Genomic DNA, 26,602 nt, shown 5'->3' on the forward strand with positions numbered 1-26,602 from the left:
TCAGGAATAGATGGTGATGACTTCCCGGCCACCACCACGCACCAACAGCACCCGTTCAAGGCCCTCAGTTAGCACTTCAAAGGAATTCCATGTCTGCACAGTATCGGGTCAAGGAGGCAGCCACGGGACCAAGGCTACTTTCCACTCAAAGAGAGGATGGCTTCCTCCCGTCAGCCTCTACACAGAAGGATACAGTTCTCATCACCCTCACTGTTCTTAGGGGGTCCAGGCATGTTCAGAAGGACCAGGCGGGCATCGTGGGAGCGTGTGACAATGACTTCGTTGAGCTTCACGGCAGTGTGCATACGCCGAACGTTGGACTGATCCCTGGGGACAAAGTAGGCGATCACAGGCCACTGAGAATTACCTAGCAAAGGGGTCTTTGTCCCCAGCCCATCTGCACAGCCTGCCTGTCCCCACTCCTCCTCCATTCCAGACCTCAACATGGGTTGTACTCACGGCTTAATATGTACCAGCTCCCGGAAGTTTTCAGGGGCATGGCTGGGGTCCCAGGTTTCAGTCATGTGCTTGTCTCTGGTCCATGTCATCTGGATCTTGTCAGCCCCTGCTGCAGACTCATCCTCTTCGTCAGAGTAAAGGCTCTCTAGCCGCAGGGCCGAGTGCCTATCCTTGACCAGCTGGGCCTGAGGATAACCACAGGAGGTACCCTTGGTACCCTGGGAAAATGGGAGCCTTGCTGGTCCAACATGACCACCCTGCCTCTAGGAAATGGCCACTGACTGGTTCTGGTTTGGGTTGTTTGTTAGTTTAAGACAGGCTGGCCTCTTGCCTCATTCTCCTAAGTACTGGAATTAGAGGCATAAGCCACCATGCTTTTTTGTTTGGTTGGCTCTTTTTGTTTTGGTTTTTCAAGACAAGGTTTCTCTGTATAGCCCTGACTGTCCTGGACTCACTTGTAGACCAGGCTGGTCTTGAACTCACAGAAATCCACCTGCCTCTGCCTCCTAAGTGCTGGGATTAAAGGCCACCACACCCAGCCTTTGTTTGTTTTGATTTTTGATACAGGGTCCTGCTATGTAGCCTTGGCTGGCCTGGAACTCACTTAGAAGACCAGACTAGCCTTGAACTCACAGGAATCCACCCGCCTCAGCCTCCTTAAGTGCTAGAATTGTGGATAAGATCCAGTCACTCTGATACCTCCACCAGATAGTGTCTCTAAAGGCGGGATGGGGCCCTCACCCAAACCTGAAGCAACGCAGCCATTTACCTCTCGATCCCGTTCGGTTTTGGTCAGCCTCATCTGCCGCAGCATCTGAGACCGCTGCTCCATCATCAGTGTGCGCTCATAGGTATATGCAGAGATGTCACTGTTGTGCTGGAGAGAGGGGACACAGTGAGTACCGAGGGGTCCCAGGGATCCTCAGGGACAGAGCAGGGCAGGCGGCTCACCATCTCGACCACCTCCACTTCAGCCTCCAGGCGGAGGTGGTACAGGAAGGTGGCCAGATCCTTCTTCATCTGGATGCTGTTGTCGTCCATCTGGGCCACAGTGAAGATGCGCATCCGGCACTTCTTCCAGACCTGTGGCGATGGAGCATGTGACTGGGTCAACCCACACCCAGCTTCCCAGGAGCCCAGCTGCCCTCACCCATGCCCGACCAACTGGCGCACCTTATGTTGGCGTAACAGGAAGGGCAAAAGCATAAGCATGCCTCCGTCATGCACGATCCACCACACGTCAATGTGGCCCTCCAGGTAGCGCTCGTGGTTGCTGGGGTAGAAAGCTATGTTCTTTGGCACCAGCAGGGCCAGGTGGGCAGCTGTGGTACAGCGCACAGTGTCTAGGGAGGAGGGGCACTGCTGACTGCCAGCCTGTGACCCTCTGGTCTCTGCCACCTCACTTTAACCCTGGCCCTTGGTCCCTGGCCCAGCTTAGACGCCAGACCCTCACACACCAATAAAGGTCTTCCAGGCACGTGGGTCCTCACTCTGTCGCCAGCCGTAAGGCCAGCCCAGCACCACGGAGTTATGTCTCATGCCGCCTAGGCCACAAGATTGGATGAGATGGGCCAGCCCCTCTCGGACCTTGCTGGCCACCACTACCTGGCAGAAGCCTTTTACTTTCTCAATCTCCATCATGTTCTTGATTGTCTGTGGGGAATACAAGAGCATCAAGAGGCAAGGCCCACCAATTTCCACCCGAACTGGGATCCCTACCAGAACTCTGGGGTTCAGAGGGGAAACCTTGGAGCAAGCTGCCCACATAGGTCATGTTCTCTGAATTTTAGTGTGTGTGTGTGTGCGCGTGCGTGCGTGTGTGCGCGAGTGCACGTGTGAATGAGAATGCAATGCAAGCATATTACATCATATGGAAGTCAAAAGACAAACTCTTGGGAGTGGTCTCTTGCCTGACACTATAGGATTTGGGAATTAAACTTAGCTCATTAGGCCTATATGAGTATATGAGTGCCTATACCCACTGGGGTGTTTTGCCAGCCCATAGGCCACACTTTCAAGGTGGGACAACTATACTTAAGTCAAGCGAAGATGGTGACAGTGTTCTCCATCCGGCCGGCCACAGTGATGAAGACTGGTTAGGTGCTCTCCTATATGCCTACTGTATCCCAGACATGCTGACCTGGCTAAGCTGTCTCCCCACCCCCGGCCGTTACCTGCTCAGCGGCCTGAGCCTCGCCATAGCTCTCCAAGAAGCTGCCCTGAATGACAGAACCAACGATCGTCAGGCCCTTCCCGGCCTTCAGCTGGGAGGCGAAGGTGAGGAGCCGGGGGTACTTCACGTGGAGGTCCTCATCAAGCTTCAGCAGCACCAGGAGCTGAGGCCTGCGGCGGGCAGACAGTCAGGCGGCCTGAGGGGAGGGCCTGGCCTCTCTCAGCCTGCAGCGGGCAGACAGTCAGGCGGCCTGAGGGGAGGGCCTGGCCTCTCTCAGAATGCAGCCGACTCCCACAAGTTTGGGTAGCACAGACGCAAGGGCTCAACAAGCAAGAAGGTACCTTTTGCCATCTCCTAGGGAGAAGTAGAGTACCCTTAGCTCCAGTGTTCCCTGGGAACCCCGGGAGGGCCTGGGCGTGAACTCACCGCCAGTTCTTGGTGTGAGGAGGCCCTTCTTCCAGCCTCAACAGTGCATAGCGTGCAGCACTCAGGGACAGGCCTCGAATCCCATCGCCCCACTCCTTCTCAGCCCTGTAGATGTCACCACAAGGCACTGAGCCCCTGGTCCCACCCACAGACTTCCCTGCCTCCCTCCCTTCCCTTTCACGCCCTCAAGTGAGTACCTGACTAGTGAGCTACAGTCCTAACCCTTTACCCAGGCATTTATTTCTCTGTGAACATGGGCAGGAGGAAGAGCAGGCCCTGAGCCACAGCCCCCAAGCACAGCCCCAGCATCAATGGCAGAAGCAAAGCTGGCCTAGCCTGCCTCTGCCAATCCAATGCTCAGACCATCCTAACTGCTCAACTAGACACCTACAGCGCCATACAAGCCATCAGCAGGCCGGACAGCAGCCCTTCACTCACCCTTGGTATTCGATGTACTTGTAGATCATGCCTGCAATGAGCATGGCAACCAGAGCGTAGTACCAGGAGGAGACAAACATAAGAGCCAGGCAGAGAATCATACCTAGGAAAGACAATGTCCTGGGCCAGAGATGAGAGGATGAGAACCAGAAATCCAGGTCATAGCCTGCCCATACTCTGGTGGCCCTTACAGGTCCCACGTCACAAGCTGGCTGTGTGAAGCAGGTCAAGTGTCCATTCTGACCATCTCCCGCCTCAGAGTTTCAAGAGCAAAGAAACTCAGACTTCCTCCAGAGTAGGGTTTGTCGCTTCTCCAATACCACCAATATGGGGGGTGGGGGTGAGGGTGGGGGAATTGCCCTAGGGACTTACTCTAGCAGGCACTCACCAGTGATAGTATTTGAACCGGGGCCTCCAGTTGGGGGTCCTCAGAAGTGTCTGCACAGCACAGGCCAAGTTCACAAACAGGTAACACATCAGAAAGAACCTGCGGTACCAGGAGGCAGTTGGTGCAGAACTGCTTCCTTCGTACCTCAGGCTACACCATGGCTTCCCCCTGCACCCACTCCTATGGCCTGATGGAGACAGCAGTACTAAGAAGGCATCCCCAGAGCCAAGTGACAGGGGGTGGGTAAGTATTCACCAGCAGAAGGGAGTGACAAAGGGACAAAGTCCAGGAATAACGAGTGGAGAGTGGGGACAGGACAATGCCGAGGAGTGCCAGGGAATGCTCAGTGTGACAGGTGACCAGATGCTGTGTAAGCCCGTGGCCCGGATAAGTCAGCTGGGGGCTGTCAAGCGCCTGGAGGTCATGGAGTAAAGCCAGGAAAATATGACAAGGACCACGTCGTTTTGTTTTGAGGGTGAGAGATGGGATGCTGTGCTGCATGTGGGAGACACAACATGGCCAAGGTGGGCTGAGGACTGAGGGGACAGGGCATCAAAAGCCATCCTTGAAGGGTAAAGAAGGGGTGCAGGAACCCCACTGGGGATTAAGTCCCAACAAGGGAGTGTCAGCAAGAGCTACATGACAAAGGATGAACCATTTCCTTTAGCTTAGACAAGAGAGCCACCACTCCAGCTGCCCACGGCAACAAAAGATTGAGGTGTGAATGTCTGTGGGGAGTGGTGAGTGGGAAGACAAGGCCTCTGACAAGACAGGCCTGGCTCGGGGGAGGGTTTAAAGCTGCTCAGGAGGAAGGCTGCCAGTCAGGTCTCTACACTGAGTGGGAAGTGAAGTATAGACCTTCATAACTGAACAAGTAAAGGATAACCATCCACGGAGTGGAACGGTGAGGACTCCAACATGGGCAGAGGTGAATATAGAAACGAAGCCTCGGGGATCCCTAGGGACCATGTTGACCACCGCTAAAGGCAATAGCACTCATTTTCTCAGCTTACAGACCTTTAGCATGGTGAGGGGGGGCATACTGGCTTTCGTAAGGCAGCAGACCAGGGGCTTGCCCTGTTCACGGTGGGCATCTGCCGGCCTTCTACTCCAGGTAGGTTCCTACCATGGAGCTTAGGGTCTGCTGCTGGTTTTTTTCAGCCTCTGGGGATGTACCAGGCTGGTTTCTGAAATTAGGGTAAACAGCCCTGCCAGCTCCCTCACTTAGCCCAGCTGATCTCCCAGGGGCACCCTAGACACCAGACAGGATCGCTGGGAGGTTTCCCCAAGACTGCCCATCCCTTGGCTCACATGGACAGAATCGGGGCCACCATGTCAAGGGAGGCGATGAGGATGCCCAGCTCAGCGATGAGTGCTGTTAGAAGGAGCGCCCACGTTGGCTCGCCATTCGCTTTCCCATGGCCAAACACCTGCAGGCACCAGAAAAGGAGCTGATCCTACCACAGCCGCTACCCACATCTTCCCTAAAGCCACCACCTATTTCCCATCATCCCTCTGGTCCCAGTCCCATGCCTATATCCTTATGGAGTCACACATTTTCCTGACTCCACTTCTCTGGGTCCCTCTGCTTTGGATGAAGCATAGACAAACCAGGAGCATTGTGGGTTTGAACAACATTGCTAACAGCAAACAGGGCCGGAGAAGCTCTCAGTAGCTCCTTCTAAATCACTGCCAAGGCCTGGGCCACTGTAGGCAAACCACGCAGCATCTGAACCTGTCTCTCCCCTTCCGGGATGAGGGGCCAAGAGCATCAAGGCCATGGGGCACGCAGGCCTTACCCGGAGGAAGGGGATGATGTTATCCTTGGCAATGGCTTGCAATAAACGTGGTGCTCCAGTGAGGCTTTGGAGGCCAGCACCACAGGTTGAGAAGAAGGAGCCAACAACGATGACCCAAGGTGAAGGCCAGGCCAAGGTGCCCACCACGAGGTTCCTGCTGACGCCATCACCATACCTGCAGAGGCCAGGCGCGGACCATGTTCCTGGTAAGAAGCCCTCCGAGCTCTGGATAGGGCCCCCCCCCAGAGTAAAGGGGTGTCAGGGGTCAGAAACAAAGGTGGAGAGGCAAGGCTCTAACTTTTAAGTGGAGACCAGTTGCCAGCCCCTTAACCTTCTATCTTTGCCTTTTATCTCACCCTTGATCTTAATGTCACTGTCATCTCAGAAGCCAAAGTTACTGGTTATGCAGATTGTTACTGGAAGTCGACTGCCTGACATGTGTGGGACCATGGGCGGTTGGGGGATGGGCTGCAGTGAGGACAGGAAAAGCTGACAGGGAGAGGTTAACAGCTCACTCACTTGTCCCGGAGCACCACGCCCTCGATGCAGGCGCCAAAGAGAATCACACTGCTGAAGTCTGGGCTGTGTTAAGGAGGCTAGGATTCTACCACACTGTAGCCCCAACTCACTCCCCACACAGCACCCTGGTGATCTTCATAGCCATAGCCTTGACCTGCAGACATCAGAGGGTCCCATGGTGTACACATGCATATTCTCAACTGTGTGCAGGTTCACAAGGGAATTAGGTACTTGTGCTTGCATGTGTGTGGTGTGTCTGCACACAGTCTGGCAACTTATGTACAGAGAAGCACCTTCTGACAGCTTCCCCACCTTGCCTGGGAAAGGATACACACAAGTGAAGTGGTGACAATAGCCAGGATGGTCCCAACTGGGATAGACTTCTGGGCATCACGGAGGTCCCCGGAGCGGTTTGAGCCAGCCATGATGCCTCAAAAAAAAAAACAAAAAAACAAAAAACAAAAAACAAAAAACAGACAAGAGTCCTTCAGGGATTCTCCAGGATTTGGGGGTGGGACTAAGTGTGTGGGCATGAAGACCTTACCTGTTACAGAAGGGAAAAAGATGCCAACCAGCACAGTGAAGGATGTGGCGATGTCAGCCACCACGTACAGGGACAGGCTCTCCTTTAGGCCAAGGGTATCTGTGGAGGGCAGCCCATGCTTCTCCACGACCTCGCCCTTCTCCAGGTAAGCACTCCAAAGGTTCTCTGTAGAAGCAGGGACATTACTGCCAGAGCACCACTAACGACCCCAGGGAGGACTGGAGCGGCCCAGCAGGATCCTACAGATGCAAGGAAGCTCTGGGGACAGCCTGAGCACAGTAACTATGGTGTCTGCTACAGGACTGCTTTGGGCAGAGAGGAAGGCGTCCTGCTAGAATTGTAACAGATAAAGGTGACTGAACCTCCATCATGCTGGGTCTCACGACTGCCTGACTCCCAGACAGAGGCCCTTTATGACTCTTCTGGGACCATCCCCCACAGCATCAGGGGCTGGTAGCCAGGAAAGAGGGGATGCCAAAACTTTATAGGGTTTGCAGCAGGCCTGGGATGTTGGCCAAACAGGCTCCACTCACCCCAAATTCACCCACAAGGAGCCAGGCTGAAAGGACACTGCTGAGTAGGGGAAAGCAGCCAAACCTGCCTGTCTCCCCACACACCCCCTAATCTGAGCACACAAGGACAGCTCTGTGCTCTGCTTTCCTGCTCAGCCTGTGGGCTGCGGCTGGGGCTGGGGCTGGGGGGTGTGAGGTTTAGGAGGCGGGAGGGAGGACCTACCCTGGAGCACGCCAGCAGCTGCCCCAGGTATGCCAGGGATCTCTGTCACATTGTTGAGCAGGAAGTAGGGGTCACAGGAGTCAGCAGTAAGGTTGGGGCTGTGGCAGAAGAAAGTCCAAAGCCCAGTGGCCACTGTCTCATTGCCCACCACAGTTGTCTTGGCACAGATGTCAAACTGGTCCCGAGACAGGGTCCTGTTGCCCAGCATACACACCCTGGAGGAAGAGAAGTGCTGGATCCTGCTCATCTGGAGCCCTAGCCTGTTCCCACCCAGCAATCTGAGGGACACAGAGCACCAAATACTTAGAAAGGATGTCAATGCAATGGCTGGACAAATGCCTTAGTTACTTACGGAAACAAGGGAGGGTCAAAAATAGACTTAATGCCTCCAGCGTAAATGGAAAGGATGGAGATGATCACACAGGCCAGGAACAGCGAGGCAAATTTGTTCACATACTTGACACCAACAAACACCACCAGGGTCATAAAGGTCAGAAAAATGGTCCCATACACCCGCATATTATTCAAGGTGGCACTTGACATGTCATGAGTGCCTGATGGGTGAAAGATGGCAGCTGGCGGGGCGATGTAGGTCTGAAACAAGAAGACAGAAATCTAGCTCCAACCTTCTATTTGGGTAGCGAAACCTGTCATTTTGGTTTTCTTTTAAAAGTGTGTCTACAGCCGGGCAGGGGGTGGCACACGCCTTTAATCCCAGCACTTGGGAGCTAAAAGCAGGTGGATCTCTGTGAGTTCAAGGCCAGCCTGCTATACAGAGAGAGTCCAGGACAGCCAAGGCGACACAGAGAAACACGGTCTCGAAAACAAACAAACAAACAAGATGTCCAGAGAAGCAAACCCACAGAGAGACCATAGAGTAGTGTCAGCTAAGGGTCGTGGAGAAGGGAGAATGATACCAATCAAGTTTCTCTTAGCGTAATGAAGACAGTCTAAACTGATTCTGGCAACGTTTAGTTCCCTATGGGTAACTTGTAAACTTTCCTCCTCCTCCTTCCTCTTCTTTTTCTTTTCTTTTTTTTTGTTTTTTTGTTTTTTGTTTTGTTGTTGTTTTTGTTGTTGTTGTTTTGTTTTTGAGACAGGGTTTCTCTCTGTAGCCTTGACTGTCCTAGACTTGCTTTGTAGACCAGGCTGGCCTCAAACTCCAGCGATCCACCTGCCTCTGCCTCCCGAGTGCTGGGATTAATGGTGTGTGCCACCACACCTGGCCCTCCTTTTTCGTCTTAACAGCATCTCACTATGTAGCCCTGGCTGGCCTAGAACTCATTATGTAGACCACGCTGGCCTTGAACTCACAGAGAACCACCAGTCTCTACCTCTTGAGTACTAGGATTAAAGGTGGCACCTCCACATCCTGCATAGGCTTTGCTATGTCAGGCTGACTTCAAATTTATAATGTCCTGCCTCTGCCTCCTGAATGTACATTTATTTGTTTGTTTGTTTTCGTTTTTCATAGGGTTTCTCTGTGTAGCTTTGGCTGTCCCAGAACTCACTCTGTAGACCAGGCTGGTCTTGAACTCGCAGAGACCCACCTGACTCTGCCTCTGCTGGGATTAAAGGCGTGTGCCACCACCGCCCCTGAGTGGTTGGGGAGCATGCATGAGCCACAGCACAGGTGTGTAGGTCAGAGGACAACTTTTTTTTTTTTTTTTTTTTTTGGTTTTTTGAGACAGGGTTTCTCTGTGTAGCCTTGCCATCCTGGACTCACTTTGTCGACCAGGCTGGCCCCGAACTCACAGCGATCCGCCTGCCTCTGCCTCCCGAGTGCTGGGATTAAAGGCATGCACCACCATGCCCGGCTCTGTCAGAGGACAACTTACAGGAGTCAGTTCTTACCCTCCACCATGTGGGTCCTGAGGATTGAACTCAGGTCATTAGGCTTGGTTGCACTAGCCCATTTCACTGGCCCCTGAGTTGTACCCTTTTGGATGGGTAGTGAATTGCTTGCCATGTATATTACAGTTTAACAAAAGCACTATTCAAAGACAGGAAAGGGAAAGAAAGTAGAAAAAAGAGCTACAGACACAGGTGCCAACCAGTGGAAGAACAGCCAAGACAGAACAGTTTGAGCAACAAAATGATAGTATTGGATTATACCCAATAACCCAGAGAACAAAATAAACCTCCAGAAGCCCATATAATTACATGGTAAAATAAACCAATACGCTGGGGAGAAGGGACACAGTTCCTTACAGAATTCCAAATAACACAAGAGAAATATGAGAAATAGAAAATAAGAATTAAGAAGATCTAGGCAAAAGGTCCTGGCTTCTGGTTGGCTGTGCTGCGCAGTGTCTCTATGCATCTCTTCCCTGGGTCTGCACCTGTCACCCTGTGCCACTCTCCTCATGTTGCCACATTTCCCACAAGGCCTCTCTCCCATTGGCCGAGGCTATTCGCTGGTAAGTAGGGAGCTGGGTCTGAGACAGCACCCATTGGACTCAAGGGCCTCCAGATGGCAGTCCATGGCTGTCCACTCTGACTTAAGGACAAGGAGAAATACATCTAAAGGACCCTGGCATAGAATCAAAGGGAGACAGAGCTTGTTAGGAACCACAAGAGGCTAGGAGGCAATCTTTCTGTCACTATCAAGATCTGTCACTCAGCCCAATCCAACACTTCATAGACCCCCTGTCATGCCCCAAAACAAGTGTTCAGTAGAAGAAACATCCCGGCCCAGGTGAAGGCAACCAGGCCTCATCCCTGGTTGGGCAAAACCAGCACAGGTGTAATGGGGGTGGGGGTAAAACACAGATCTGAGCAATGACCCTGAACCCCAGACTCTGGCCAGGGATGAGAGAAGTAGCAACAGCTTCTAGAGACTACAGAGACTGGACACAACGAGGGTCGACTGGGGATTAGCCCAACTCACCAGCAGGATCTCAATGGCCCCGAGGATATACATGGCTGCTGCAAATGTCGTCCCCAGGTAGAAGCACAGGCCCACGGCACCTCCAAATTCTGGTCCCAGTGACCGGGAAATCATGAAGTAGGAGCCACCAGCTGTAATGGGGGAAGTGTACACCGGTCAAGACTAATTCTTCAGTGACAGCTCCCTCAGAGCAAACCTTCACAGCCACCCCAAAGGACAGGCTGCTCTTCTCTTTAAAAGACCAGAACAGAATCGGTGTCTTGTCTGGCTTCTAGCCTCGTGACTCATCACAGACCTGCCGAGCTTTTGCTTCTGTTAGAATCTAGCACCCCTAGAAAGCCGGCAGTCAACACTGGACCCCAAAGTAAGAGAAAACAGAGACAAGAGTGACCCAATACTGCTGTTAAAAGCCTGTCTGGTGAAAAAAAAAAAATCTAGTAATATACATCAAAAAAATACAAAAAGGGTCAATTTCTTTTATGTTGCAACCCTACTTCTAGGACTCCCAAAAAGAAGCATCAAGGGTGTTCCGGACTGTTCGTGACAATAGTGTTACAATAGTGGAGAGGAGGGGAAAAAAGGCTGAAGGCCGGGTGACAGTGGCACACGCCTTTACTCCCAGCACTCGGGAGGCAGAGGCAGGCAGATCTCTGTGAGTTTGAGGCCAGTCTGGTCTATCAAGTTCCAGGACAGCCAGGACTACACAGAGAACCCTGTCTTGCGGGGTGGGGCGAGGCTAAAAGGCTGATGTAATGGCACATGCTGTAATCTCGGCACTTAGGAGGCAGAAGCACGATCATTTTCAGGTTCAGAACCAGCATGGTCTACATAGAGTTTCAGGCTAGCCAGGGCTACATAGTAAGACCCCTCAGATGACCAAAAAACAAAAACAAAAACCAACCAAACAACAGAAAAATGAAATAACAATGTTGAAAAAGAAGAATCCACAAATAGGAGACTATTCCATAAACTGGTTATATCCTAGCATAGATAACCTGCTTTGAAGAAAATTTCTAAATTTGGAAAATACATACACATATGTATGTACATTTATATGGGAAATATGAACTGTATATATATATATATACAGAGAGACTAATACTTTGTTTTACCTTCAAAAAGTCAGCAGCAGTAACGAACTCAGCCTGCTGAGGTTATCAGTGTTTTTGGTTTTCTATTCTGTTTCCTGTCCCTTTAAACTCTCTCATGGTAAATATGCATTGCTCTTTCTTTGTTCTTTTTTGGGAAGGATATACTACTTTTTTTTTTTTTAAAGATTTAATTATTATGTATTCAGTGTTCTGTCTGCATGTACACCTGCATGCCAGAAGAAGACACCAGATCTTATTATAGATGGCTATGGGCCACCATATGGATGCTGGAAATTGAACTCAAGACCATTGGAAAAGCAGCCAATGCTCTTAACCTCTGAGCCATCTCTCCAGCCCTGCCGGATACACTACTTTTTATATTAACAAAACACACCACAGCAGTTTCAAATTCAGTTGAGCAGGAAAGCTCCTAGGAGGCACTGTCTTACAGTCAAGGTTGAGACCCTACCAGAAAACTGCCAGGGGAGGAGGAATAATGGATCACAGCAGGCAGATCCAGGGGACTCTAAGGCGTGTTCCTTGTTACTCACCTGGAACCACCCCATTAGTGGCGATGGCACTCATGGAGATGGCCGTCAGCAGGGTCTATAGGAAGGAAGACCTGGATGAGCAGCTCAGCTGGGTGGGCTCCGTGAAGCAGGGCGCCCCACACCCAGCCCAGCTCCCGCCCACAGCGACACTCACACAGCAGCAGCAGATAAGGACGATGAGGAGTGCCTGCAGCACGCCGGCCGTGCCCACCATCCAGGTCAGCCGCAGGAAGAGGATGACCCCGAAGATATTCTGCAGGCAGGGCAGGTACACTCCCATGAGGGTGCCCATGCTGGGTGCCTAAGTGGACAGGAGGAGCAGGGGCACACAGCATCAGAGAGGTCCAGGTGTGCCACGGGAGGGGGCCCTAGTCACGCAGCAGCCTCTATACCTGGGGTTCAGTGGAGCACAGGAGTTTGGAGTGGATGCTAGGATATCTCTCCAGGCTCTCCCACAGGAAGAGATGAGACCTGTTTCCTTCTTTGTAATTACTGTTCCATGTGTGTGGGTGTGGCACATACATGCCACAGTGTGTGTGTGGTGGTCAGAGGACAAGGCTCAGCATCAGCTCTCTCAGACTCAGGCCCTTAGGCTCATGCCTCAAGTTAAGCACTTTTACTCACTGACCCATCTCAATGGACAGCACCTCATTCTTGTCCTGTAGGTAGCTTCTAAACCTTATGCTTAGAATTCAAAACCTTAGCTCTTCTCCCACACCAAAGTATTTCCTCCTTCTCGTCTGTTGTTTTTGTTCATTTGCTTTTGAGATAAGGTCCTGGATAGTCCTGGTTGGCCTGGAACTCTCTATGTAGACTAGGCAGGCCTTGAACTTTCGATGACCTTCAGGCCTCAGGCTCCTGCGTGTAAGGATTACAGGCATACACCGCTACTTCTGGTTCCCTTCTCTTCCCTTTTGCTTTTTGAGGCAGAGTCTCGCCCATTGTCAGGCTAGCCTGGGATTCACTATGTAAACCATGCTGGCCTCAAACTTGTGGCAACCCTCCTGTCTCAGCCTCTTGGGTGCTGAGATTACAGGTGTGTACTACCACAGCTGGTTTCCAATTTCGCCTTAACCTCTGCCAGGTGGAAAGATAGTCACATTCTGATCTTCTCCCTGGCAGGCCTCCATCACCCAAGCCAAAGCTCAAAGCATTGTCCCTGTCCCTCCCCCTCTAACTCTCCATCTCCAGCTCAAGTAGACGGAAGTCCTGCCTCCTGCTGCCCTGGCACTGCCTGCTACATACCAATCTTGCACCAGGATACCAGTGACACTGGGTGGCACCGCCCATGCCTGCCAACCTCTCCACTCTAAAAACCAGGTCCAATCCCATGATCCCTATTGAAAATCTTTTCGCACTACTGCTAATGGAGTGTGGGGCATGTAGTCCAGCCTGACTCCTTGCCTCCTTCACCTCCCTGCCAGTCCCAACTTTGAACTACATTCCTCTGGAATATATACCAGTTTGCTGGTCTACTACATCTGGAATTAACTAAGAGCCAAATGGCTGGGCACATCTGTGAGGGATTTTTCCCCCCTTTGTCTTATTTTGTTTTGTTTTGCTTTGTTTTGAGACAGGGGTTCTCTATGTAACAGCCCTCACTGTCCTGTACTCACTATATAGACTAAGCTGGTCTCTAACTCACAGAGATTCACCTGCCTCTACCTCCCAAGTGCTGGGATTAAAGGCATGTGTTACTATGCCCCACTTCCCCACCCCCCTTTACTAAATCATAAGAAGTGGGAAGACTCACTTCTAATCTTTGAGGTAGGAAGATCCACCTTTAATCTGAGACATACCACCAGGGCTGGTGGCGCAAGCCTTTAATCCTAGCACTTGGGAGGCAGAGGCAGGTGGGTTGTTGTGTTATTTCAAGGCCGGCCTGGTCTACAAAGTGAGTCCAGGATAGCCAAGCCAAGGATATACAGAGAAACCCTGTCTCAAAAAAAAAAAAAAAAAAAAAAAAAAAAAGCCAGGCGTGGTGGCGCATGCCTTTAATGCCAGCACTCGGGAGGCAGAGGCAGGCGGATCGCTGTGAGTTCGAGGCCAGCCTGGTCTACAAAGTGAGTCCAGGATGGCCAAGGCTACACAGAGAAACCCTGTCTCAAAAAAAAAAAAAAAAAAATCTGTGACATACCTTCTGCTGGCAGCCTATAAAAAGGACATGGAAGAAGCCTGTTTCCTCTTTGCCTACTTGCTTTCACTCTAGCTAGCAAGTCCATCCCTTTCCTGGTATCAGAGCCTACTTCTTTGGGAGTATGGCATCTGCTAAAGACCCGCTGAGACATCCAGCCTCGTGGACTGAACAACTACTGGATTCTTGGACCTTCTGTTAGTAGGCAGCCATTGTGGGACTAGCTGGACCACAGCCTGTAAGTCATTCTATAGATCCTCCTTTATATATATAATATAAATAGTTATGTTTATTTAATTTAAGTGTTATACATTTAATATACTATATTAGATAAGTTTATAATGTATATTATTATTTCAGTTCTGTTCCTTTAGAGAACCCTGATTAATATAGAGCTTGTTAACTATTCTAACACCAACAGGCCTGACAAGTCCCCCCCAAAAGTGCTCCTGAACCCAGTGAGTGAGTAATGCCTTGTAAAAGTCCCTTCCTGTCTGGGGGAGCCCCACAGACAGAAAAGAGGTCAGGATCTGAGCAAGTGAGAAAGCAGTTTCTCAACTCTGTAAGGGCAGGCGAGGGGCTGAAAAGTGCAGAGGCCACACTGCTGCAACCCCAGGCAGTGGTGTCTTAAGAGCATCCACAGGACCCCAGCAAAGCCTCTTCTTCCCTGAAGCTAAGGCCAGGCCTGGGGCCTGAGGATCTTCAAAAGAGCCTGGGCAAGAACAGCAGCTCCCACACATGGTCTTGCACAAGGCTGTACAGGTGGGAGAAACCTTACTGGGGCCCAGGAGCCCTTCTCAGATGACACCACCTACTGGATGGTGGCAGTAGCAAGAGTTTCTATTCCTACCCGCCATCCTAGGCTGAGTCACTGTAAGAAAAGGGCAGTGTGGGGAAGGGCTGGGCCGGAAATGCTTTTTGCATCCCTAAATAACCCCTGGCAGCCTCAGAAGGTCACTGGGTTAGAGCAGTAGTGGCTGCCAGGAAAAGCTGACTTTTAGTTCTGGCGTGCTCTGACTGGAGGACCACCTTGCCTGCTTCAAGCCTTCTTTTCTGAGGCCCATGGCTCCCTAGCTTCCTATCAGATTTGGCTAGAATCCTTCTCCTTCCACAGATCAGCCAGTGGGCCTAGGACTGTGGGCCACCCTCTCACAATATAATACCAGGATCAGGTAAACTGGGAGGCCGAGCATCTTCACAGGTTCCCCATTAAGCCATAGGACCAGAGCCCCTCACTAACAGGCTTCTCTCCCACAGGCCTTTCTTGGGGGCCTTTTTCCTTCCCAGCCACCAGCTCCCTGGGACTGTCTGAGAATCCTACCAGCACTAAGCCAAACTGTTTGGAGGCTGAGACATCTCCTACAGGGCTGGACAGGGATGGCTAGAGACAGGCAGAGTTATCAATATCTTTAGTTCAGGACATGCCAACAAAATTACAACAACGTGGGGTCAGTGTTAGACCACCTCAGGGTAGCAGCTGCCCTCTCTGAAGAGCGGGCTGATTTCCATAAGCAGAAGGTGAAAGACACTCTTTAGCTTAGCTTACTCTCTCTCCTGGACCCACATCAGCAATGCCCGTGTCGCGTAGGCAGGTCTAAAGCTGCTGGTAACCTGGTCTACTTCAACCAGGAATTACCTTGGTTTGGGAGACTGCTGCAGCCAGGATCAGACCCCAGCACCTTCCAAGCACAGCTATTTGCTCAAGATAGCCTCTCGGAATGGCTACACTCAATCAGTCTGTCGCCTTTAGCTCCTTTAAAATCACCAGGGGTGCTGCAGAGATGGCTCAGAGGTTAAAAGCACTACTGTCTGTTCTTCCAAAGGTCCTGAGTTCAATTCCCAGCAACCACATGGTGGCTCATGACCATCTATAATGAGATCTGGTGCCCTTTTCTGGCATGCAGGTACACATGAGACAGAATACTGTAAAATAATAAATAAATAAGTCTTTAAAACTAAAATAAAATCTCAGCCGGGCATGGTGGCGCACACCTTTAATCCTAGCACTTGGGAGGCAGAGGCAGGCAGATCGCTGTGAGTTTGAGGCCAGCCTGGTCTACAAAGTGAGTTAGGACAGCCAAGGCGACACAGAGATATACCCTGTCTCGAAAAACAAAACAAACAAAATAATAATAAAATAAATAAATAAAAGGTGTCCAGGTATGTACCACCTAGCCAGGCTTCTATCTCAAAGCTTTTTGCTTTTTTTTTTTTTTTTTTTTTTTTTTGGTAAAACTAACACTCCAGACCCTGGGTTCACTCTGAAAGCAGTGTCTCCCATGTGGACAAGCAAGTACAAGGAGCCATTGTTCCTTCTGTTGCTTTTGAGGCTCCTCTGGCCTCTGCTCTCAGGATCGCCTCCACAGCACTTGGTTCGGCCTCTGATGCCTCCTTCGGTGTAAGGCACTCACTTCCCACCTTCCATGCCCACCACCCACTGGTGTGCTCAGCACCACACAGGAAAACATCTATTCCCAACATTGACTTCTCTGCTGACACTGACTTGCTCACCTTGGCAGCTCTCCGACGGGCACCTTCCCCATTCTCCGCTTCCTCATGCTCCTTGGCTCCTTGGCTGAGGTTGGTGTAGCTGACAAGCTTGCCCAGGAGAGATGACACCTTTGGGCGGATGTCCAGCTCCTCCTGTAAACAGAGCCACGGGGCAAGGTGGCAACGGGCCAGGCCAGGCCAGTGGCAGGCTACCTGTGTGTAGCCAGCAGCTTGCCTGCTGGCCCGGTGCCAAGGCCTGAGGCAGGCCTGGACCTGATCCCAGCTCTTGCCTGGGGAAGCCCAAGCCAGATAACTGGGCAGGTGTGGGCACCACACCCCAGAAGGCATCACTCAAAGGCTCAGCCCAGCGGCTGCTTCTCTCTGCCCTACCTTGGCTGTAATCACTGCCGGCCCGTTTGTGAAAATCATCCGCCTCAGGGGAGAAGAAAGGGCAGGCCCTTCTGGCAGGCAGACAGATCACACACTTCATCCTGCCTGCTTGGCCACTTTGAAGCTATGACTGGGTCCCTAGGATTAACATCAACACACACACACACACACACACACACACACACACACACACACACACACCACTCTGTCTGTCTGCACCCCCCATACCCCTCCATATCTCTCTCTCTCTCTCTCTCTCTCATCTTCACGTGGGGACCAATCACAAGACTTAGTGCTTAAAGGGGTCCAAGGTTTCCCTGCCCCCATGGCCTGTGAGTCTGGCATCTGCTAAGTCTCTCCCTTGTCACCTGCTCACTGTCTTAAGCCTTTGTCAGGTCCTTTCTGACCCTATATAGAGGCACCCGGTTGGTAGTGACGAGTGACGATGGAAGCCCTTTGTGTGCACGGAGACTGAGATGCCGACAGTACTTGGCTGTGAGGCATATGAATGTGAGGGTTCAGAGTTTAGGAATCTGAACCATGTTAAACCCAGATCTTACTTCTCAGCTTGGGTCTGGAAAGGAAAAATTCCAGTTGAAAGGCACAAATCTGGGAACCCTTCCAGAGACGTGCTCACTGCGCCTGTGGCTATAGAGGGCAGAGTGGGACTGAGGCAGGAGGAAAGGCAGGCCTCTGTCTGTAACCAGAGGGGAAAGGAGTTGGTAAAACCAACTTGGAAAAAAACAAAAACAAAAACAAAGAAAGGTTCTATCCACAGCAGAGAGCAGAGCCAAGGGCTGGGAGAAGCCCTAGAAATGGAGGGAGAAAGAAGCCGTCCCCATGCTGAAGGACTGAGGGAGTGCACGGAAGGCAAAGGTAGATGGCCCTGGAGAGGTAATGGAGGTAGAGTTGCAAGTGGGTCTGAGAAGGCAATATGAGTTTAAAGGGCCAAGAGAGCCACAGCCTGGCTGGCTGCAAAGCGGGGAGGACAGACAGGACTGGAAGAGAAGGCAACCTGCTGCTTAGTTGAAAGGTCCAGAGAAGGCCCTGCCGGCCTACCACACCTGAATGGCTCTCCGCATACCTCAAACAGTGCCAAGTTCCTGTCATAGTAGTCACTTCCTCTGGAGGCATCCAAAGGGCAAAGGAAAGGGCTGTTCTCTCTGTGGTTACCCTGTCCTGTAGAGAGGGAAAGAATTCCAGTGAGAGCCAGGTGGAGGTGGTGGCGGTGGCAGTGGCGGTGGTGGCGCACACCTTTAATCCCAGCACATGGGAGGCAGAGGCAGGTGGATCTCTGTGAGTTGGAGGCCAGCCTGGTCTACAGAGTAAGTCCAGGACAGCCAAGGCTACACAGAGAAACCCTGTCTCAGAAAAACAAAAAACCAAACAAACAAACAAAAGAATTCCAGTGAGTTGCTGCCTCTCAGGGCCCCAACCTAAACCCCACCTCAGAAGGCCAACCCACAAAACAGCTCTCCACTTAATCTCAGCCAAGAGGTTAGAAACTGCAAACACACACCATCTAAAATGCTTTTGAAAGCCACACCATGCAGATGTTGGGCCTCTGTTTCCTTATCCTACACTTGTCAGCCATCTTAAATTTAGGGCCATAAAGGAAGTACCCAGAAATCAAATCCCTGGTAGTCTTTCCCTGTAGTAGAAGACTCCAAATCTCCACATTGGCACCCAGGAAGGTACATGAAGGGCGGGGCCTCTGGAGGAGGCAGAGCCTACTGAGGAGGCGGGGCCTGGCATGACCAACCCAGAGGCCCCACCTTCCTTCCTCCCACGGATCTGGAGTATCTAGAGTGCAAGGCACCATTCTGCCCTCTAGGAAGAGGAAACCATACAGAGTGCCTTCTGCTGACAGAGGGGCCAGCTAGCTACCCCACCATGCACCGCGAGAGGTGTCCCGAAGGATAACCAACCAAGAGCATGATGGGAGACGGAGCCAATCTCGCAAGGGTCCAAGGAGCCAGAAACAGCCCTTGGGAAAGCCAGGGCACCGATGGATCTTTAAACATAGGCAATGCAGGGGCTTGGATGCTGTTGCGGTTACCCATTGGCCTCTTGGTTCCCAGATCCCGGCAGTTTGTTCCAGAACAAACTAAGAGGCCTCTTCCGGCTTCCACTCACCTGTTAGGTTGGTGAAAATGTGCCTCGGCAGGTAGGAAACCTCCCAGCCAGGAAGGACCCTGCACAGCTTGTCTTTCTGCTGTGTATTGGGATCAAACTCACACACTCATGGAGCACTATGTCAAATGCCCTACCACTGGGCCGCAAACACATTCTCAGTCCCCTCCTTCTCCTCCTAGACAGGGTCTAAATGTAGCTCAGGTTGGCCTCAGATTTGTGTCAATCCTGCTGCCCCAGCTTCCCAAGTGTTGGGGTTACAGATGTATGCACCAGGCCCAACTCACACACTTTCTTTTTGTGTGTGTCTGTGTGGTGTGTGTGTGCATATGTAAGGCCAAGGTCAACATCAGGTGTGTGTGTTTCTCACTCTCCACCTCATTTTTTGAGACAGGGTATCTCACTAAACCCGGAGCTCATCAATTCAGTAAGACTGGCTGGCCAGCAAAGCCCAGGGATCCTCCTGGCTCTGTCTCCCCAGGGTAGGGTCACAGGCGCTCCATGTGGCTGGCTCTGAACACCTGGCTCTCTGATCCACAGCTGATGGCAGTGTAGATTGCCTCAGAGGTCACTGCCAAAGCCAGCAGTCATTTCAACCCACCACACCCTGCTAAAGTGGCAACCTCCACGTTCATTCAGGACAAGAAATGTTCAAAATCCAGTCATGACCACCATTTGCCTTGACAACAATTCTGTGAGAAGTGCTGACAACAAAACCAGAGCAAAGCAACAGAAATGAAAATGGCAGCTCTTTATTTTGTCTTACTTCCCTTTCTGCCTTTCCTACTGGGAATCCTCCTAAATTTACCCTCAGATGCAGCCAACATTTATTGTCAGCTCTGGCCCTGTCTCTCTGTATCCTTTCATGAGGCACTTCTTGTTGCATATTTCAGATCCCTTTGTGGAGAGAGGCTGGAAATAAATATAAATTATTCTAAATGCATACAATGCGGGCTGTCCCACTACAGACACTAAGTGTTTCTGAGAAGAAGGCACTATTACCTAGAAGCTGTAGAGCAGTGGTTCTCAACCTTCCTGACGCTGCAATCCTTTAATACAGCTCCTCATCCTGTGGTGACCCCCAGCCATAAAATTATTTTTATTGGTACTTCAGAACTGTAATCTTGCTAGTTGTGAATCACAATGTAATCTGTGTGTTTTTCGATGGTCTTAGGTGACGTGACCGCTGTGAGATGGCCCGCTAGACACCCCCGACCCCAAGGCTTGCAACTCACAGGTTAAGAAACGCTGCTGTAGACCTAGGTATGTACGGTGGCAAAAGCCTGTAATCCTTGCCCCTGGGAGGCTGCGGTAGGAAGAGCTTGAGTTCAAGGTCAATACAGGCTACACAGTGGTTTCCAGGGCAGCCTGGGGTGCAGAGTGAAAACAAACAAAAAAGCCAGACGGACTAGGAAAGTAGCTTAGTTGGTAGAGTGCTCGCTTGCCTAGTATGCACAAAGCCCTAGGTTTCCTCCCCAGTGCTTCATGAAACTGAGCCTGTCATGCTAAGAGTCAGGAGAACCAGAAGTTCAAAATCATCCTTAGTTGCACATCAAGTTCAAGGCTAGCCTGGGTTACATGAGATGTTGTGTTTAAAAAAAAAAAAAGAGGAAAAAACAAGCCGGGCGCACAACAGTGTCCCCCTCTGTGACCCATCTGATCCCTTGTCCCTCCCTACAACTATCACTCCCAGATGGCTCAGAAGGCTTCTGAAAGCTGTCTCTAGTCCTTACTGCCTGGTACATGTCATTTACCCCTTTCAGGAACAAGGCAAGGCAAGGCTGTCTAGTGAGGAGGGCCAGGTCTATCACAGCAAACGGGGACTGAGCTGTGGGTTCCCTTTTTACATTCTAGACCCCCCCCCCAGTCCATTTAGGAAGCACCATGGGGTACAGCACCATACCTTAGCATAGGAAAGACCTCTGGGATATGTAGTTTGGCCACTGGGTGTTCCGGGGGCCAGCAGTTTTGATTGAATTCCTGCTCTTTGCCCTGTGTGACACCCCCCAACCTCCCAAAAGAAAATCCTGCTTACTCTCTCTGTACTGCTTTGTCATCTTCTGTTAGGCAGAGATTTCCCTGACGCATTGGACACAGACAGCCATTTCTTAGAGTTCCACAACACATCACTTAAGGACCCCTCCCATAGGGTTATTGGGGGTATGAGAGGGTCTAAGCGGAGCCTCAGGTCTGTACTCCCCCTAAACTTCAATCTACCCCGCCCTGGGCTCAGCTATTCTAAAAATTCCAGGGCAGGTTTCATCACGCCTGCCTGCCTGCCAGCCGAGCTCAAGCTTTTCAGACATTACCTGAGACCCCACCGCGGAAAACGAGAGCACAACTCAGGCCTGGGGCTCCCTATGCAACACATAGGTGTATTCCTACCAGCAACTGTGAAAGTCCCAGTGGTAGGGCGTGACCTGGGTGACATTTTTCCGTCCCTATATACCTGGCATCTACCTACAATGCCCTTCCATGACCTTCCTACTCCTGCCACAGGCCACCTAGATAAGTAGGCCCTATTTATGCCCCTCAGAGCGGAGGTGAGGGCCTTAAGCTGGGCGGGGTGGGGGGAGGGGCGGGTCCCAGGAGAGCTCAGGGGCCTAAGACACTATGCTCTCTGACCGTTTGCTATACCTGTTAAGAAGCATCAAAATCACTCACCAGGGTGCAGGGTATCCCCCATGCTGCAGACACAGCCACAGTCGAGAGGAAAAGGAGTAAGAGGAGGAGGAGGAGGAGAAGAGGGGGTGGGGGTGGGAGGAGCTGGCCTAGCCTAGAGGGATCTGGCAAGGCACAGCCAGCAGGGAGCATAGCTCCAGGTTACTCCTGTCACTGTGAGGGACCAAGGCGGGGCCAAAGACAAGGCTCAGCACTGCCCACTGGTCCAGGCTAATCTCACGGATGCAGTTCAGCAGCACATCATCTGTGGACAAACATTCTTCCAGGCCCAGGGAAGGAGGGAAACCGTTCTGAACCCTTGGACCAGGCTAGGGGAAGCCAGGGACATTGGGCCTAGGGTTGCTTACACAAAGCTGTGAAGCCTGACAAATCTCCATGACGTCTGGCAGCCAGTGACTCTGGCTTATACCACAGCGACAGGCGGCAGACAGGTGATGAGGCCATCATTCACATCAGGAGGCAGACGACCCCAAGCATGTCACCATTACAGACCTACCAGAGACGCTCTGAGAACATCACCTGACACAACACACACTTCCTCCGTGTTTCTATCACTGTCAGTCCAAGACATCTTAAGCTTTTGTTATCAACCATACATAGCACCACTCTCATCACTGGCAGCCTTGCTGGAAAGAGTAGCCACGAGGATGTCCTGACCTGACCCTGCCTTCACCTTGCGATACTTTGCTACACGCGTGCATTTACGCATGCCTATACAGCTACACGGGCAGACACATATCCCCAGTAATTCACATTCCAAGGGTGGATTCCGGCAAGGCCAGGCCAGACCTCGAGGAGCCCCCAGGGATGGAAGATGGAGAAAGGGGCTCTGGAAGAGGAACCCCGTTTCGCCTCCATGACCAGCCCTAGTGCCTAGGTTAAGTTTAAGGCACTACACTCCCATATCCGGGTTGAATCCCACGGGGAATGAAAGTTACATAACTCTTCCCCCACCGCCCTTCACTCTTTCCTAAGTGCGAGTAACAGAGCCTGTCCCATGGGGGAGGTTGGGAGAATTAAAACGAGTTGCTTCTTGTACAGTGCCTTAGACAAGCCTGGCCCCGTGGGACTGCTCCCCAGACGCCCGCCATACCCACAGACCTACACCAAGGCCAACACGGGCCCTTCAGAGAGCACACCCTTCGCTCCTACTCTGCCAGTGTACAAGGAGGCAGGGGTGGAGAGAGGATAAATGAGGGGCGGTGAGTCAGAGGGGAAGAGAGGACGACTCTCAAGAGGATGGGGGCGATTCACAGAAAGTAAGGGAGCTGCAATCCAGACTTCCTTTGAACCTGGTCCGGACCCCGGGCGCGCGTTCGGCACCGGCCAGAGCGAGGCACCCGCTGGCTGGCCTCCCCAGGCAGCCACGTCTGCAGCCCCCGCCCGCGGCTCTCGGGGGAGGAGCTGGGGGTGTGTGGGTGGAGGACAACCTGGCCCGGGAGTCCCGGACCGAGAAGACTCGTCGGTCTGAGCGAGCGCGGTGCAAGAAAAGTGGAGTCCCGCATGGACGTGTGCGCGCGCGGTCTGGCGGCGCGAGTCCCGTGTAGACGCTCCCCGACCCGGCCACGGCCCCCGCCGAGCGCACCCTCACCGTCCGAGTCTTCCCGCTCGGCGCGCTCCCCGTAGTCCACCCAACTGAGTCCCTCGAGGTTGTCATAGTCGCCGCGTCGCGGCCCGTCTACCGGCACTACGGTGAAGTGAGGCATCGCGCGCGCTTAGCCCGCCGTCCCGGCCTCTTGCCGGCTTGTCCCCACCGCCCTAGGCTATCCCGCCCCGCCCGCTCGCATTCCACCCCGCTGCGCTCACTTCCTCCACCCGCCCCCCGGGCCGCCCCTCGGGGGCGGGGAGCAGGAGGGGCTCGGGCCGGCTCCTCCTCGAGGGGCGTTGGCAAGGTAGCTAGAGGACCCCAGGAACCGAGTACTCCGTAAGCTGGAGGAGGGTCGGGTTCCTGTGTGACTTTGGTTGACGGGTTGCCCTCTCTGAGCCCTAGATGCGATACTTACAAAGGGAAACTCGTTTCCACTTTCAGGGTTTTTATGACTGTGAGACGGGGCGCAGGGTGCACTGGCTTTGCGCTCTGAAACTAATTAGCTCTCAATCACTTTTCTGTTATTTAGCGGGAAATGTGGGCAGGACCCACCCAGTTGTCTCAGTGCCCACCCCAAACCTCCCAAAGTCTCTCGTCAGTCCTGCATACATGCTCCATTTCCATCATTTCTCTCTATCGCTTCTCCACATCTCCGGTAGCCAAATCTCTTGAACCTACAGTCTCCACCCCGAGTCCAGCTTGATGCAGCCTCTCAGGCAGGAGGTGGCTGAAGACTGTAGGCCTTGACACTTCGGGATAGCCCAGCTATCTCATTTGAACTTGCTCCTTCATAACCTCACCTCCTGGTGGTTCCGGCACCCAAGTCCTTTCCTTTCTTGGTGTTAACTTCTTTCACATACAGATAACGTATCTAGTTGCCTTTACTTTAGAATTTTTATCTTTCTGGGTTGTCCTTTTGGCCTCTTTTCCCCCCCCCCACCCCCCCCACCACCATCAGAAAGCTCCAGGGCTCATCTTTCTGGTCTATCTCTATTCTTTCCCCCTTTCTGGCTTAGACACCCTTTAGACCAGGGGCTAACTCTAGGATCTGTGCCCTCTGACAGCGGGCACCTCCCGGGCACCTCCCCGCTCCAAACAACTGTGCTGGTGGACCAGCCTGCTAGGACCTCCCAGGAGCAGCTCACCGGTTAACCTTTCCCACTCAGCCTTTCCTGAGCTACCCGTGGCCTCCTCTTCCCGGCACCCTCACCTGCTTTCCAGCTGCACTCTGCTCTCTCCTATCCTGCACTCTCTGCTGTAGAGAAGGCTCAGTTGTTAAGAGCATTTGCTGCTCTTCCAGCTGACCCAAGTTCAGTTCCCGCCACCCACATCAGGTAGCTCAGGACTGCCTGTAACTCCAGCACTGGTAGATCTAATGCCTCTGGCCTCCTCAAACACCTGCATGCCGCGGTTCAAACACACACACACACACACACACACACACACCATAATTATCTTTAAACTTAAAAAAAAAAAAAAAAAGCGAGCAAGCAGAAATATAATAGCCAGGAGGTGGTGGTGATGCACACCTTTAATCCCAGCACTTGGGAGGCAGAGGCAGGTGGATCGCTATGAGTTCGAGGCCAGCCTGGTCTACAAAGCGAGTCCAGGATAGTCAAGGCTACACAGAGAAACTCTGTCTCAAAAAAACAAAAAAATAAATTAAAAAATATAAGAAATACAGCAAAATATAAGGTATAACTACCATATTTTTTGGACCATAAGCTGCATTCCCCCCAAAAGTGTGTGTGTGGGGGCGGAGAATTAGAGTGCTCCTTATGGTCTGATTGCTGTCCTTCGGGCATCAACAAAAAGGTCACTTACCGATGTCTTCAGTGTGCAAGCCAAGAAACATATGCAGGGTTTTACTTCTCTAAAAACTGAGTGCGTCTTATGGTCACAACTTTTTTTTTTTCAGTCAAACGAAAAACCAAAATCCAAAACCGACCAGACAAGCCCACCACCACCACCAGTGACACCCATCTTTGCCTTTCCTTTTTGGAGTTACAGTCTTTCTTCCTTTTTTTTTTTTTTTTTTTTTTTTTTTATCGTTCTAAATTTTATTATTGGACAAACCACACCTCCAATTTAGACATGACCAAGTCTCCAGGTTAAAAATGCTGAATTCCATCTGGTAGGATCGATCGATGACCACGATGCAGTAGAAAGCCTCCATCCTACCGCTGCGTGAATCCTTGCAGTCCCAGCTTTCGTCTCCTCCAGTGTCTTCTCTTGGAGTTGTACCTGCTCTTTGTACCAGTTTTCATCCAAATCCATTGAGGAATAGGACGGTTTTGCTTTTGTTTTGGCCAGGAACCGCTTGATTCTGAAAGTCTTGTGAGAAGACATGACGAGAATCTGAGTCTGATGCACAGTGTGTGATGGCACAGGAAAGGAGGAGTTTGTTTTGTTTTGTTTTGCTTTTTCCATTTTGTTTTAGCTTTTTCCGTCAGTCTCACTATGTAGCCCTGGCTGGCCTGAAACTCTATGTAGACCAGGCTTGCCTCAAACTCAGAGATCCTCCTGCCCTGCCTCCTAGGTGCTGGAATAAAATATGTGTATCACAATGCACGGGTATTTTCTTTTTCTGTTTATTTATTTTAGTGTTTTTGAGACAGGGTTTCTCTGTGTAGCCTTGGCTGTCTTGGACTAGCTTTGTAGATCAGGCTGGCCTTGAACTCACAGTGATCTACCTGCCTCTGTGTTCCCAAGTGCTGGGATTACAGGTGTGCATTTTTTTTTTAATTGTATGTTTCCATGTGTGTCTCTGCGTGAGTAATGTCCATGAGTACAAGTGCCCTTCGGGGGAATCAAAGGTGTCGATTTCCCTGGAGCTGCAGTTATAGGCAGTTGTGAGCCATCTAATGTGTTGGGGACAATAGGTTATATGGCCAGTGTTCAGCCATCTTGTCAGAGTCTGCGCCTTTAAATCTCTGTTTTTCTGAGAGCTTGCCTTTCACCAGAAACTAGCTGACCCTGTTGTGGGTCAGCAGTTAGATGAAAGACAGATAGGGATGGAGCGACCCTGTTGTGGTTTAGCAGCTAGACTAAAGCTAGATGAAGCCAGAGCAAGACACCCTGTGTGGCAGGACATTATGACCCTGTCTGGAATTCCCTGTGTTTTGAGAAAAGCCTGCAGCTGGGTTGCTATAGCAATATGCTTCCCTGCCTT

The 26,602-nt window shown here is 51.6% G+C and overlaps 1 protein-coding gene and 1 pseudogene across 1 annotated transcript; both read right to left on the reverse strand.

Annotated features, from left to right (window-relative positions):
• Positions 1-23,607, reverse strand: Slc12a4 (solute carrier family 12 member 4). The gene is given in 25 exon segments (XM_051169305.1): positions 1-78; positions 80-93; positions 194-327; positions 460-644; positions 1,229-1,336; positions 1,411-1,542; positions 1,633-1,802; positions 1,917-2,112; positions 2,634-2,802; positions 3,059-3,163; positions 3,497-3,616; positions 3,885-3,983; positions 5,196-5,314; positions 5,684-5,858; positions 6,203-6,260; positions 6,534-6,632; positions 6,747-6,911; positions 7,482-7,696; positions 7,834-8,075; positions 10,372-10,502; positions 12,014-12,068; positions 12,168-12,314; positions 16,659-16,790; positions 18,112-18,206; positions 23,434-23,607. Coding segments are annotated over 25 exon segments (3,258 nt in total). The 5' UTR covers positions 23,549-23,607.
• A 2,000-nt stretch (positions 23,608-25,607) lies between these two features.
• Positions 25,608-25,779, reverse strand: LOC127209254 (60S ribosomal protein L39-like; annotated as a pseudogene).
• Positions 25,780-26,602: the final 823 nt, after the last annotated feature.

This window comes from Acomys russatus, chromosome 26 (genome assembly GCF_903995435.1).
Source record: "Acomys russatus chromosome 26, mAcoRus1.1, whole genome shotgun sequence".
In the NCBI taxonomy this organism is placed as follows: Eukaryota; Metazoa; Chordata; class Mammalia; order Rodentia; family Muridae; genus Acomys; species Acomys russatus.